This window comes from Plectrocnemia conspersa, unplaced genomic scaffold (genome assembly GCF_051122295.1).
Source record: "Plectrocnemia conspersa isolate PC_06_02 unplaced genomic scaffold, ASM5112229v1 ptg000002l, whole genome shotgun sequence".
Lineage (NCBI taxonomy): Eukaryota > Metazoa > Arthropoda > Insecta > Trichoptera > Polycentropodidae > Plectrocnemia > Plectrocnemia conspersa.
This window is the reverse complement of record NW_028277166.1, coordinates 16,530,229-16,545,466: the sequence shown is the minus strand read 5'-3', so window position 1 is coordinate 16,545,466 and position 15,238 is coordinate 16,530,229. Positions and strand designations below refer to the sequence as shown.

Below are 15,238 nucleotides of genomic sequence, written 5' to 3'. Positions count from 1 at the left end.
AATTTACAGTTAAACTAATCAATATGAAATAACCTACTTCTCTTAGTTAAAGGTCGCTAATGAGCCGAACTCGACACACGACCTGAGCAAGCGGGTGGGGAGCACCCGGGAACCATCGTTCTCTTAGTTAACTGATAATTGATTAATCGAACCATGCCCTAGTGCAAATTTGTCCTCGAATTACCTGAATGGTAGTTAATAATAGCCAATGTGAGTCAACGATTATAAAATGAGATTGCTCTGAACATTATCGTATGTTTCCTGGTTTTGAAAAGCCACATTGCAAAAGCATCGTGTCCGCAAATTCAGATATTGCACGCTTTCGCGCGTAATGTCAAAGTTCGAAGCGGTCGTAAGCGCTCACTGGCCGGCCATACGCCGCTCACTTCCGGTGCGGCACTAAACGTTAAAAAGAGCTAAAAAGGGGGAAAATACATATTGCGCAATTATTATTTCGGGGGGGAAATTGCATATTGTGTTATGCAATGCGTTTTTACTGAAATCGAACGGCGGCGGCCTTGTCGAGTGGCCGAATCGAGCGCAAAAACGGAGACGCAATGGAATCCGCGTTCGGCGGAAGCCGGTCGTGACTCGTCGTCGGAGGCAGGTCGTCGAGGGCAGTACTTCCTCGAGCCGAAGCGAGGAAACCGGTTCGCTTCCTGTTCGGAGGCGCAGCATCTCCGAGCACAAAACCGAGAAAACGTCCGGCCGCAATTAGCCGAGAATCGGCCATGCCTTATCTCGTCTTAATCCCCCCTTCTTAAAATATTCAAATGTGGCATATCATTTTGAGAGGATTTTTTATTTTTTTTTAATATTTACAATTCGTTCATATCATATGCAGTGTGCCTGTATATGGAAATATAATTAGCTAAACAAATAATTATAAATAAAAAAAAAACATAACTTGAACATTTTTCAATCAAGTTTTTATGTCAAGAATGACCTTTCGACATCGACTGACGTCAATGAACAGTACTCGAAGTGTACTACCGAATTTTATTTCTTCAGCTGTTCAGCTAATGTACTTTTTGTTCCATACTAACCACCGGTTACTAAATTAGTAGTGTGTATTAACACATTTCTTATCAATTAGTATTTTCGCTCTAAGTTTTTTATAACGCGGTTTATGTTTTTAATAAAATTGGAAAACATTTTAATCATTGCTAATGGATTCCTAATTATTTTAAGTAGTATAGAATTAAAACAGCCATAAAAATACCACAATGCAAAATTTCTAAAAATAATTTCACCTTTTTTTCACGAACATATCAGTAATAAAATTGTGCCTAAATGCGGCTTTTCAAACCCAAGAAGCAAACGACTTTTATTAACAATTGATTAGTAGAAGTTAAAAAAACATAAAACTTTACAATATTTTCGTTTTAGCTAGTAAAGTTGACAATTATGAATTTATGGTAAGTGTATTATTTTTTTTATATTAAGCCGTTAATTAAATAAATACACAATTGTGAATAAAAGGTGCATTACACATGGTTTCATCTGTCACAAAGCAAATATCTAAATAAATAAATAAACATATTTTTGGAGAATTGAAAAACAATGAACTTATTGATAGGCCATTTTAGTAGTTTATTTGAAATATTATATGTTGTGACAATTTTATCGAAATGAGTAATGAATCTCGAATAAAATGCATTAGGGGAAAAGCCTCGAATTTCAACAAAACATGAATAAAACTTTCTAAGTGCATTTGGCATTGTCTAGCTCAGGGGTCGGCAAACTACGGCCCGCGGGCCAAATCCGGCCTGCCGCCTGTTTTAAATTCGGCCCGCGGGCTAATTACTGTTTTTACATGAATCAATTAAAAACAAGTAAAATTACACGCTGTAAAGTAACGGTATTTTTTATTTTATACTGATATAACTGATATTTTTTTGTATTGATAATTTTTTTTTGTATTGTTTAAGAATTGTATAAATATTATGTAAAATTACTTCCTACTAAAAGTATATATGTTGTTTAGTTTTTTAATAAAATTACTCATGTACAATACATAAATATTTTCCAGCTTGGTACCTGGCCAACCGAGCCTAAAATTTTTAGAATCTGGCCCTTTCTAAAAAAAGTTTGCCGAACCCTGGTCTAGCTTATCGCATTCATTAGAAAATTCGATGATGTAAGCGAAAAGTTAAAAAAGTTAACAATTATAGACATTCAAATAAACGTCAAAGATAAATAAATGTGTCGATAATGAACTTGGAACTGGAAAAGATCTACAAATAGCTTAGAACATAATACGATACGAAGTAAATTATAAATAAGTCTTTAAAGTGTATAACAGGCTTTTAATTTTTTCCTTTTGCTAGTTACTTAAATTAAAATTAATTTAAGATTATAAAATAAATTCAATGTATTTTCAAACCCTAGAAAACCTTTCAACTAGACTTGGTTAATTTGCTATACTAGCACGAAAAAGCCATTATAAAAACTGTCATTGCAGAATTTGAAAATGTAAAGGCGATGAAGTACGTATAAATCTATAAAACAAAAGATCATCAATTTAATTTTTGTAACAAAAAATAGTAAGGAGGAAGGGTGGGCGAAATTTTTCTAGTTACGCCTTTGTCGACTGTCGGTAACTAATAACTAAATAATATTTTATTCTTAGAGATATGACTGGGTTTTGTAAGACTATCGAGTGCTGAATTAACAAAGTTTTTTTTTATCCTTCCTAGATTTTTTACAATTCTACCAGATAGATTTTAAATTGAAGTGACATTATCTATCCGATTAAAATTATATAATTAATATTTGCGAAAAAGTGAGTGCTGTAATTAAAAAATAGTGTTTGTTATCTATGCGATGGCGCCTGAAAATAATAACAATCGGACGGACATGGCCGGAATCGGTTCGAACGGGGCCGGAGTTTCGCGTGACCATGAAAAAACAGCCGGTAGCTCGGACTCCGGCGCGGCGGTCGGCGGTTCTCTTCCGCGACCCGAGTGAATCTCGGCGCGGGTGGGGACGAGAGTGGGGGTCTCGCCGCGGAGCGGGAGGCGGCGGAACGGCGACGAGCGGCGCTCAGTCGCAGTCAGTCGCGGTTCGGCCTTCGTCCGTTCTGCACGCGGTTGGCTAGCGCGCAACAAGCGTGGAGCCGACTCTGGCGATACGTTTCAATCGAGAGCAGACGACACGTCGCATTCGAACCGGACGGAACGCTTCGACGTTCTTCACTGTGCGTAAACACGATAGTGCATTTCTAAATATATCCAAGTGTTATTTATAATTTTGATTATAATTATAAAAGTGAGATCGAGATAATACAAATAAAACGAGTGTACACACCCCCATCCAGTTTTAAGCTGTCAGTGCCAAACGAGTGCCGAAATGCCGCTATGTCGCTTCCGCATTTCGCAAAAAATAACTTTTAGTTATATTGCATTGTGACAATAACATTTTTTGCGGCAGCCAAAATCAAAAGTTAAACCGGAAGTGCTTCTTCTAGCGCGCGTAAACTTTTATGTCGCCGCCTAGCGGGACACGCGCGAGCTAGTCGTGTCGCGAACCCGGTGCAACAGTTTATTTGTTGACATTCGTCGTTTTAATAATTAGCGACATCTACATACTATTTACTGATTTGAATCTTGCACCTACTATTAAACTAATATATACAATATATTATTATATATATATTCATAAATACCTCTAGGCCAAAGTTTTAATGGTGAACATGTTTACAGGACCGCGGGGTTATGAAGCTGTTACCCCCCCATTTGCCGCCTATAGTCACAATGGAGCGAATGCAATTACCGTTCAGCCCCACCGATCTGTTGTGGCGGTATCCGTTGATGTCACCGTCGTCGGCGATGCCGCCGGCTCCTGGCCCGCCGCTCTCCGAGCTCAAATCTCATTTGCCGGCCGCTCTGACGCCCGATCCTCGCCTCTGGAACAGAGAAGACGTCGCCACTTTCCTCAGGTGGTGCGAGAGAGAATTCGATCTTCCAAACTTCGACATGGAGATGTTCCAGATGAACGGTGAGAATCATCCCTAGCTTCGGAATCACCGTCTAGCGTCCGAGCGTCACTAAAGTTATTTTTATATCCCAACAGGTAAAGCGCTGTGTCTGTTGACCAAGAACGATCTGGGCGAACGCTGCCCGGGAGTCGGAGACGTGCTGCACAACGTTCTACAGATGTTAGTGCGCGACTCGTCGCTCCTAGGACGCTGCTTACCGTCTTCTCCGATCACGCCCACGTCCCGCGGACCCTACCCGCTGAGCCCGCACTCTCATCCTCCCACGCCCAACTGGAATCTTCTCGCTCAACCCTCGATGGAATCCACCTTCCAGCAAGTCAAACAGGCCGCTAACTTAGCTCACTTTATAAGTCAGAGCAATTCGGTCACGCTGAGTCCGGCTCCGTCCATCGACAGTCAATCTGGGTCGCCGCAACACATCGAGAGCGGCACCGCCGCCAACTATGTGCAAACTATGTACGGAAATGGCGCTTCCGGCGGTAGTTCCGGCAGCAATCAGTCCGATTCGGACGAAGACAGTTATCAAGACAATGCTCAATCTGTGAATGTGCCTCATTCGGTGGCGCAGAGCACGCCTCCCACGACGCCGAGCTACCCGGTGGCGCCCATGTGCTTGTTACCGCCGCCCCAACCTCGTTCGCCCAAAGAACCCTCGACGCCGTCTCACGCGACCGGCTCGCAGAACCCTCCCCTCACGCCCGGAGGATCCAACTCTTTCAAAACCATGCCGAGGGAGTTCTTCCCCAACGATATGCCGGAATCTAGCACGAGTGAGTTTCTTTAATAGTTCTTCTTCGATGCGATTCATACGACTATATACAATATTTTATTCGAACCGTTTGTTACAGATGGTAGATTACTATGGGATTTCTTACAACAGTTATTGAACGATCCCACGCAGAGATATACCAACTACATCGCCTGGAAGAATCACGAATCGGGCGTTTTTAAAATTGTGGATCCCGCCGGACTCGCTAAGCTTTGGGGCATCCAAAAGAATCATCTGTCGATGAATTACGATAAGATGTCGAGAGCTCTGAGGTACTACTACAGAGTGAACATCTTGAGAAAAGTCCAAGGAGAGCGTCATTGCTACCAGTGAGTATATAAATGCATATTTATAATATATTTTTATATTACGCGTTATAAACCATATTTTTTTTTTCTATAGATTTCTTAGAAATCCGACCGAATTGAAGAGCATCAAGAACATATCTCTTCTGCGTCAACAGATGAGTCCCACGAGAGTGGCGACGCAAGTCAACCAGCAGTCGCCCGTTCCGCTCGCGATCAAGAGCGAGCCCAAGGCGGAAGAGGAGCCGACCCACTTTCCGTGGAATCAACCCGTCCAAGACGACGACATGCCCACCGATCTCAGCATGCCCGCCGACTTCCAGTCGAGGAAGAGATCTCATCCGGACTCGCCTAAACTGGCGACGCTCTCGGACAAGCACCGCATCAGCATGATCGTCGGCGAGAACCTGCAGAAGCTCAGCCGCGAGCGAGAGCAGCACTTCTCGTCCGCCAACGTCAAACACGAGGACTTGTCGCATCAATGATCACTAGTGATATAATCGTCGGCGACGCGTGCAAAGACTGATAAACTATTCGCGAAAACGAAAACGATGCAATCAGTTTTGTGATATGACACTTAATTAGTCGAGAGAAAAAAAACGTGCCAATATTGTGTAGTCTATAAATATATAGAATATTATATTTTTGTTGTTAAAAAAGAGTAATTATAAGTGAAAAATGAAACATTTGTATATTTTATAGTGAATACGTTTTTAACGAGAGGATATAGTTAACGAGATGTACAAATATTTTATTTTCCAAACGTAAAGATCTCCTGAACGTTCGATAGATCCTATGGTAAAATTCGGAGCCTTAATTCATTACTACGACAGTAATTTTTTCACTTGAATATATCTGCTACATTCCACAAATCTGAAACGCAGATAGATTGACGACGATTATGTTTTCCGTCGCGCCGGTCGAATCGTTTAGTATATTATGTATTAAAACGTTTCTCGGAAAGTAAATTCTATTCCTGTATAAAAGTATATTTTTGTATAACTGCAGTATTTCACCCGCACTATTGTTAGGAACGTATGTATATTTCAAACGAAGGTTACGTATATGGTCTTTACTTCTGTGATAAACGCGTCTTCGGGTGAATTTTTAACTTTTTATAAAAAGCTATTTAAACTTCCAGCTATGTTTTTCTGTGATCTCTGGCGACGCGAGTCGCCCAATGGAGAAATAATTCTGAAGCATTGTAAATATTATTTTCGTTCGTTTGTACAGAAAAATTTAGAGGATTTAAAGAGCTTTATGATTTTATATATAATTGTAGATATTTTATTGTATTTGATTTTTTGTCTGAAAACGAGATTAGTCGTAAACGAAGTGAACGTGTCGCTGCCAGAGAAAAGACTAAATGACATTTTTTTTTTAAATATTAAGTCGTCAGAGAGACATTTTTTCTTTCTGATCGTGTTGAACTTTCAGGGTAAATGAACCAATAAGCCGAAAAGAAAAAATTATTTTATTATTACGTGAAGTTTTCTTTTCCGAACGATTCTAAATAAAAAAATCAGGAATGTTCACCTGTAAAAATCATGGCCTTCTCAAGTTTATAGTTATTAAAGTGTTTAATATTTTAAGCTTGTTGGGATATTTACCAAAAAGATACAATAAGATTTATATATATTATATGAAATATATATGTATGTAAGATAATAATTTTTCAAAAAAGTTTGTTTGCATATTTGTTATGTAGTAACGAACTGAAAAATATAAAAGCATAGAATGCAGAAACAAAACGATTTCTTATCATTTACCATTTCCCCAAAATACTACAATACCTCATATTTTTCTAGCTGCTGAACGTTACAAGTAGTGTCTGAAACGACAAGAAATTAATTTATTAAACTATGTGTTAATTTTATAATACCAGATAAAGGTAATATGCAAATGATTGATTATGATTACTTGATTTGTTAAATCTAAATGCGATTCGGGTTCGACTGTTATGGATTTTCCTGACAAGCGTTGTAGACTGGTTGTTTAAGTGACCGGAGGGGTTAAACTTTAAGTTTGACTTTTGATTTCAGCCGCATACTTCCTACGCTCGACTCCATAAATCCTTGGTTCGCCCCATTCATTCAGCTGGAGTTTTTCGTTTAATTTTTTTCTAGAAATTTTATCGATAACGTTACGATTTTTTAACAAATATAAAACAATGTAACAATAGTTAATCAACTTAGTCAAAATATTTACAGAGGCAATTTTGAGAAGAGTTTTATGGAAATTTGAATAGGCTGCTATTCAACAGGCAATTATTTTGCCTTAAAATAAATACTTTGTTCCACAAAACGAACTGTTTGTGCATTTGTGTAAGGTAAATCTTCAGATATTTTCTTCAAAAAAAGATTCGATGCAGAAAGTTATTCATAAGGTGTGCACATGTGAAAGTAATTCATAAGGTAAAAATGTATTTTGCCTTCAATGTTGAAAATATAACTTCACTGAAAAATATACATTCACAGGTAACATTTATGCATCGTATGTAAATAAATAATTATAAGGTTGTAAATGTATCATATACTACGTATAGAAATGTTGAAATCATATACATACTTTTACTAGCACCTGCCAGATAAATTATATTTTTACCGGTGAAAATGTATTCCGATATAATTTCACTGAAATTTCATATTTTAATAAATATTGTCAAAGTAATATCAAGGCTGTTTTTTTAAAAAAATTTTGAAGGATAACAAGAAAATTCCTAAGTTTGTATCAGACATAATTTTAGCTTTTTACAGGGGGGGGGGGGGCAAATGTTGGCCAGTCAGTGGTCGTTTTTTTAATTATTCGATTTCATTACGTATTTTCTGGTCAAATTCAAGTCCCCCCCCTTAAAAAGCAAAACTTAAGATTCCATGGTCGACAAGAAACTGCTTTTTTTTAAATCTACCTAAAACTAACTATAAATAGTTTGAAAAAAGTTATGGCTTCAGTTGTAGACAATTTGCCATAATACACTTATATAATAGTTTTTTAAATATTTAAATTGAAATTAAAAAATATCACATAGTATAATTTATGGTTTGGAAATTAGATTTTATTTCAAAAAGAAAAATATTCTAAATGTAGATATTGTACTACTAAGAAAGGTTAGATTCTTAATACTGTAAAATGGTTCAAAACTTGGATAAATTTTAAGTATTTTTGTCAAAATAATTTGATATTTAGCTACCACTGAAAAAAAAAAACACCACATCTCAGTAATAATAAATCTTACACATTTGATAAAATATTGTTACGCATAACTAAAACTTATTTATTAAATATAAAAAAAAAAAAATTAAATTTACTAACCGATGTTGAATGGTTAAATCGTCTATACAAATAAAATATGCTTTTATAAATATGTAATTTAACTGAAAAACACCTATAAAAATTCCAAGTTTAGATTTTATACTATTTTAAAATGTTTTTTTTTTTCATCAGAAAGATCAAAATAAATATTTTTTTGTTGCTAATGAAAAATTACCTTTATGCCACTTCTTTACTAGGTAATAATTGATCCAACACTATCTCATTATTTCACCTACAAAAATGTAGTCAACCAACTTCTAATATTGAAAAAACATAATTTTGATACAAATACAATGCTGTTTTATATATAAATGACTCGATTCTAAGCTTAGATTTTAAGTGTTGAAAATTTGAATCGACATGAAATATTTTCTAATGGAGAAATGAAAATAAGCAAAATCTTGAATTGACTTACGGATGAGGAAGGATTAAATAAAAATAACAAATGACTTCACCGCTTCTTTATTTGGTAATATTAAATCTAATACTAAACATATGAGGAAATATTTTTATTCATATTTGAACTTATTTATTACACATACATATATCCAAGAGAATTGGAATACCCTTGTACTAAAAACTAAAAAAATCAGATAACGATCAATTTTTAATGTAAAAAAATAAAATCGACCATCAATGAGATTACCGATATTGAAAAATATAGATATAAAAATATATCTTCGTTACAAAAACATAAAGTAGGTAGAATTATTCAGATGATTCAGATGAATCGGAAGATGGTTTGTTGCTGTTATTGAAGAATATAACATCGTCTGCCACAATAGACGACATAGACTTAATTTGACCATCTTCAGTTTTGTATTCTCCGTAGGTTAATTTGCCAGAGACGAACACACGCTGTCCTTTTTTAAGATAAGACATTACAGTATCTCTCAAATACGGTTTGAATATACTAATTTTATGCCAATCGGTTCTCTGCAGCAAATCGCCAGATTCATATCTGTAGTTGTTGTGGGTGGCCAAAGAAAATGTGACCAAGGGGTGCTCTTCATTGCCCTTTTTTTGTGGATTGTTGCCTACTCTTCCTAGTAAGGTGACTTGATTTATACCTATAATACCATTATGTTACTAACTTCAATAAACAAATATTTAAAAAAACGTAAGGATGAAATTCCTACTTTTTTCCAATTTTACATCATCCAGTCTCAATGGCGAAGTGTGAATAGTTTGCGTCCTTACGACGGTATTCATAATTCCCACAACCTGCGATATAATACGGTTAACAGAATAATATTTAATAAATAGGGTGCTAGATATTATTGTTACATACTTTGTTTCGAAACATGATTCGGCGCGTTCGGTAGCCGCCAAACTTTTAGAGGTTATGTGTAGGTATCGGGACGTTTCTTAGCTGTCTAAGCTACCGCAAGTTTACATTCTCAGCCAGTGCCTCCAAATACGCTTAAAATATTTTCTATGCGTTTCTCATTTTCTTAACCTTTATTATAATAAAACTATTTTATTTCAGGCAATATTATTGAATATAAATTGCAGTAATCATCAACCAGCGTTTCATAATCATTTTAGAGTTGCGAATTGAGTAAAGAATTTGATTAAAGCTAACTGTGACTTTAAGCACATCCTATTAATAATGACCCCACTCTCTTTGATTCCTAAAAAAAAAACTTATTTTTCTAAAAGCTTTTTTATTTTGTAAATATTATTATTAAAAGCGAAACACAATCTATAAAAAATCTGCATAATAATATAAAACAAAGGGATCTTAACTTCGTTAAATATATACACAAAGAATCCAGTGACTTGGGTGGCACCCATAAATAATGGCACATAGGTTTTTCGTGAATTTTTATTATTAAAATTAATTTTAAATTTATGATTTCAATTTTCCTACAATTTGATTATGCTGTAAACTCTCCCAGAACACCGCCATACTGTCGCTACATTTTTTCGGATGCAAAGAGACTCGGTTTTGGAGCTTTCTTGCAGTCTAACCATTGTCCTGATTTCTTCTGGCTATTACGAAGAGTTTATTTCTCAACGTAAATAATGATTCTCTTCAAAAATAGTTTCCCTATTGTTTCTGAGATCTTACATATCTTATAGCATTGTCTATATTAAAAATATTTCGGTCTCTCGACAGTTAAACAATTAGACTTAATTGTTCAAAATATAAATTCAATAATTGGTATGATATAAAGGCCTTGATTTGGAGAAGATAAAGCGTTTTATAACACCAAAATAATGACTACTTCAAAGACGCGTGCAGTGAGATACATTCATTTTCGCTCGCTCGCGTACATGCTTTCCGCACGCCCACTTCTTCTCCCTCGCTCTCGTCACTTAACACGCGAGCAATCGAAAGGGAATGTATCTCACAACCTAATATAATTACTTAATTTTTGTTATATATATTTTTAGAAATTAAAATTGATAATGTAATTTTTAAAAAACGTTTGTAACGTATATATTTTTGTTGTTTTTATTAGTGGTGAAAAGTGTCGCTTTTTAATTATTATTTTTGTTGCGCATCGTCCATAGACAAGTTCCGCGGCGCCCGACCATAGACGATAAAATTTGAAAACGCAAGGATCGTCGGCGCGGAGGAAGCGACTCGCGCCACGTGCAGTCGACGACGACGTATCGTTGAATACGTACCGCTGCACCGCTGCACTGCTGCACCATGGAAGTCACCGCCGACGGACTGGCCGCCAGGGAGCTTTTCGCGAGAGGCGAGGGCCTCACCTACAACGATTTCCTGCTGCTGCCCGGCTACATCGACTTCTCGGCCGACACCGTCGAGCTGACTTCGCGCCTCACCAGGAACATAACCATAAAGGCGCCACTCGTCTCCACCCCCATGGACACCGTCACAGAGGCCGACATGGCCGTCGCCATGGCGCTCTGCGGCGGCATCGGCATCATCCACCACAACTGCAAGCCCGAGTACCAGGCCAACGAGGTGCTCAAGGTCAAGAAGTACAAGCACGGCTTCATTCGCGACCCCGTCTGCATGGGCCCCACCGACACCGTGGCTGATGTCGTGGCGGCCAAGAAGAAGAACGGCTTCACCGGTTACCCGGTCACCAAGAACGGTAAGCTCGGGGAGAAGCTTCTGGGCATAGTCACGTCTAGAGACGTAGACTTCAGAGAGTCGACTCCCACTCTGACTCTGGACGAAGTCATGACCCCCGTCGGCACCATGATCACGGCCAAGTCCGGCATCACGCTCGAAGAAGCTAATTCCATCTTGCAGACGAGCAAGAAAGGCAAGCTGCCGATCGTCAACGAAGCCGGAGAGCTGATAGCTCTCATAGCGCGCACCGATCTAAAGAAAGCTCGCTCGTATCCGGACGCGTCCAAGGATCACAACAAACAATTACTAGTCGGTGCTGCCATCGGCACCAGACTCGAAGACAAAGCTCGTCTCAAATTACTGGTCGAGGCCGGCGTAGACGTCCTCGTGTTGGACTCCTCTCAAGGCAACTCCGTCTTTCAGATCGAGATGATCAAATTCATCAAAGAGCGCTATCCCAAAGTGGATATCATAGGAGGCAACGTCGTCACTCGGATGCAAGCCAAGAACTTGATCGACGCCGGCGTGGACGCTCTGCGCGTAGGGATGGGCAGCGGATCCATCTGCATCACTCAAGAAGTAATGGCTTGCGGTTGCCCTCAAGCCACTGCTGTCTATCAAGTATCGTCCTATGCCCGCAAATTCAATATTCCGGTAATCGCAGACGGCGGAATACAATCGGTCGGTCACATTGTCAAATCTCTATCGTTGGGAGCCTCCGCTGCCATGATGGGATCTCTGTTAGCCGGCACCACCGAAGCTCCGGGCGAATATTTCTTCTCGGACGGCGTCCGGTTGAAGAAATACAGAGGCATGGGCAGCTTGGAAGCGATGGAGCACAGAGACGGCAAAGGATCGGCGATGAGCCGCTACTTCCACGAAGAGAAAGACAAGCATCGCGTCGCGCAGGGAGTGTCCGGCAGCATCATCGACAAAGGGTCTGTCCTGCGTTTCTTGCCCTACCTCAAATCGGGCATCCAGCACAGCTGCCAAGACATAGGCGCTCGATCCGTCGAGCAGCTGAGCGACATGATGGAAAACGAACAGTTGAGATTCATGAGGCGCACTCACTCGGCTCAGATCGAAGGCAACGTACACGGATTGTTCTCATACGAAAAGCGATTGTTTTAAATATGACGCTGTGATTTTTTGCTAATTTATTGAGTTGTAAATCTCTGGACGCAATTTTATAGCATTCCGATTTTCATTTTTTTTTAAATATATATTATTATATATAATATTTATAAAGTTATCCATGTTGATCCTTTCGATATATGAAAATCAGTAAGATAAGCTAACTTTATATTCCATATGAAATATTTTTCAAGGATTTGTTGATATAAAATTTAGGAATAAGTTTCATATATAGTGCCAAAATTGTAACAGTACAATCTTGCCTCAGAATCTAATTCTTATATTTTATTGTTACACTATTGTTCATTGTTTAAACTACATATCAGTATACTGTTTAAAACATCACATTTTTTATATATTATACTATACACGGAAGCCAAATTGTATATTAGATTCCTAGACCGTCTCGAATTGGGATTCAGGGTATTATGTTCAAAGTTCTCTATACATGTCTCGAATTAGCGAGGTTGTCAAACGTTGAAATTGTTTATTTTTTATAAAATCCCTATTGGATTTAAAACATTTTTTTATGTGTAAACTTTCGGACCATACAAGTACCAATTTCTGTGACAAAAATAGTCATATTATATGTGTATATTTAGAAGTAAGGATTGATAAAAATGTATATTTAGTGTGCTACTGGCATAATATACCTATATTTAATAGAAATTGTTTTTTAAATTAACTAAAGTTTTTGATGACTTTTATGTTTTGTTTTTTTTTATTTTTCATATTTTTTATATACAAAAAGTATAGTACTTAGATCGGCAAAGGTTGTCGCTGTTGATTCTACATTGAAACATTCCCTATCGCTGTTTGTACAAGATTTGTTTCAGAAATAAATAACAATATTTCAATTGTGTGTTTTATATTTATTTCGCAAACAACATAAGATAACACAGTTTTTGCAATATTTTGATAAACAATTATTCACGTTCCAGTAATAAAATTGCGTTTTATGATAGCTTAATACATGCTTATTAAACATTATGAATTTAACTATAAGTAGCAATACACGTGTAATGTAAACAGATATTGCAAAAGCCAGTTAATTCAATGCAATGTTTTCCTGTTGCATATTTTATATTCAATAAATTCAATTAATTTTCCTTACCGTGAAAATAAAATATATGACAATACAAGGTAATAAATTGATATAAAAATTAATCAAACGCTAGTTACTTCAATACAATATTTTCCTGTTGCATTCTACAATATAATGATTCGGTGATGATTGATCCGCCAGATATTCTTCACGTATTTGTATTCATAAATGCCAGCAACCATGAAGATTATAAATATATGTTATATTTAAATAGGATGGGAGCAAATTTATAAAAATATTGCTCCAAATTAGCATATAATTTTAGATACAGGCGGCCCTCGACATTCACACAATTCGATATTTCGTACATCTTTAAAAATTCAATCGTGCCGTCGCAGTTAAAACGCTCGGTTATATAGCGTTCATATTAAGACCTTATAATCGAAACATTCTTCGAGTTAGATGAAGTATATCTAAACCGAATTTTGACCAGTAGGAGAGTGCAAAAAACAATTATTCCTTCTCAGAAGTCAAAAATTCACGTCAAAAGCAATAAAATCGTGCCACCGTCGTTGCAGTGGGATCGCTCGTTACCAAGCATTCCCACTGCAATGCCGCTGACACGATTTTATTGCTTTTGACGTGGATTTTTGACTTCTGAGAAGTGATAATTGTTTTTACGCCCTCCTATTGACCAAAATTCAGTTTGAATATACTTTGACCAATAATATTATAAATCCATAATAATACAGACGGTCCTCAACTTTTGCACAATTTTAAAAATTCAATTTTTTCCAAGATTTTTGTTGATAATGCAAAATTGTTCGCTACCATGCATATATTCAATTTTGAAAAACATGAATAAAATTAAGAAATTAGTTAAAAATTATGGAAATATATTTTTACAGATTGTTTCCAAAATATAAGGCATAGTGATGAATGAAATGGAAAGATCTTTGTCATCGTGGATTGATGAGCAACATCAGAACTTTAATTATTTTAATTATTCAAGCTAAGGCTCTTAGTTTGTATGAAGATTGGAAGACTAAATTAAAATAAGATTCCAACACGGTGCTTCAAGCAAGTAATGGTTGGTTTGACAAATTTAAAATAAGGTATTCTTTATTAAATATTAAATTCACTGGAGAATCGGCTGATGCAAGTAAAGATGCTGCAAAATAATTTATTTCCTCATTGTCCAAAATTATTGTGGATGGACAATGATCTCCTTGCCAAATATTCACGAGATGGGTTTATTTTGGAAAAAAATGCCATATTGTATATTCTTATCGAAGGAAGAATCAGTTACCCTTGGACATAAACCTCGTAAAAACCGATTAATATTGCTTCTTAGTGGAAACTTAGCTGGTGATTTAAAATAGAAGCCAACGTTAGTTTATCAAGCAGAAAACCCCCAGAGCATTGAAAGGGAAAGATAAAGAATTGTTTCGAGTCATTTGGAAATTAAATAAAAAGCCTAGGTTACTGTGTTCATATTTAAAGATTGGTTCACTTTTCATTTCATGCCAGGAGTAAAACAATATTGTAAAAATAAAAATTTACAATTCAAAGCATTATTAATCTTAGACAATGCTCCAGAACACCCAAAAATATATGG

The 15,238-nt window shown here is 36.9% G+C and overlaps 3 protein-coding genes across 3 annotated transcripts; 2 read left to right on the top strand and 1 right to left on the bottom strand.

Annotated features, from left to right (window-relative positions):
* Positions 1 to 3,057: 3,057 nt before the first annotated feature.
* On the top strand, positions 3,058 to 6,060 carry aop (ETS variant transcription factor anterior open). Its single transcript, XM_088206074.1, has 5 exons — positions 3,058 to 3,199; positions 3,705 to 3,999; positions 4,075 to 4,770; positions 4,849 to 5,098; positions 5,172 to 6,060. The coding sequence occupies exons 2-5, from the start codon at positions 3,717 to 3,719 to the stop codon at positions 5,557 to 5,559; spliced, it is 1,617 nt and encodes a 538-aa protein (XP_088062200.1). The 5' UTR covers positions 3,058 to 3,199; positions 3,705 to 3,716; the 3' UTR covers positions 5,560 to 6,060.
* Positions 6,061 to 8,832: 2,772 nt separating this feature from the next.
* Positions 8,833 to 9,735, bottom strand: mtSSB (mitochondrial single stranded DNA-binding protein). Its single transcript, XM_088205494.1, has 3 exons — positions 9,678 to 9,735; positions 9,526 to 9,610; positions 8,833 to 9,456 (listed from the first exon to the last, which is right to left on the bottom strand). Exons 1-3 carry the CDS (start codon positions 9,690 to 9,692, stop codon positions 9,095 to 9,097), a joined length of 462 nt encoding a protein of 153 aa, XP_088061620.1. The 5' UTR covers positions 9,693 to 9,735; the 3' UTR covers positions 8,833 to 9,094.
* A 1,191-nt stretch (positions 9,736 to 10,926) lies between these two features.
* ras (Inosine-5'-monophosphate dehydrogenase ras) lies at positions 10,927 to 13,432 on the top strand. Its single transcript, XM_088205492.1, has one exon. The coding sequence runs from the start codon at positions 11,049 to 11,051 to the stop codon at positions 12,570 to 12,572; it is 1,524 nt and encodes a 507-aa protein (XP_088061618.1). The 5' UTR covers positions 10,927 to 11,048; the 3' UTR covers positions 12,573 to 13,432.
* The last annotated feature ends 1,806 nt before the right edge of the window (positions 13,433 to 15,238 follow it).

Bases quoted from the DNA above. Each gene is read 5' to 3' on its own strand.
- mtSSB (XM_088205494.1), bottom strand. The intron at 9,457-9,525 runs GTAGGAATTTCA...ATGGTATTATAG, and splicing joins TGATGTAAAATTGGAAAAAA to GTATAAATCAAGTCACCTTA.
- aop (XM_088206074.1), top strand. From the start codon at position 3,717: ATGAAGCTGTTACCCCCCCATTTGCCGCCTATAGTCACAATGGAGCGA. The intron at 4,000-4,074 runs GTGAGAATCATC...ATATCCCAACAG, and splicing joins GGAGATGTTCCAGATGAACG to GTAAAGCGCTGTGTCTGTTG. The intron at 4,771-4,848 runs GTGAGTTTCTTT...CGTTTGTTACAG, and splicing joins TATGCCGGAATCTAGCACGA to ATGGTAGATTACTATGGGAT.
- ras (XM_088205492.1), top strand. From the start codon at position 11,049: ATGGAAGTCACCGCCGACGGACTGGCCGCCAGGGAGCTTTTCGCGAGA.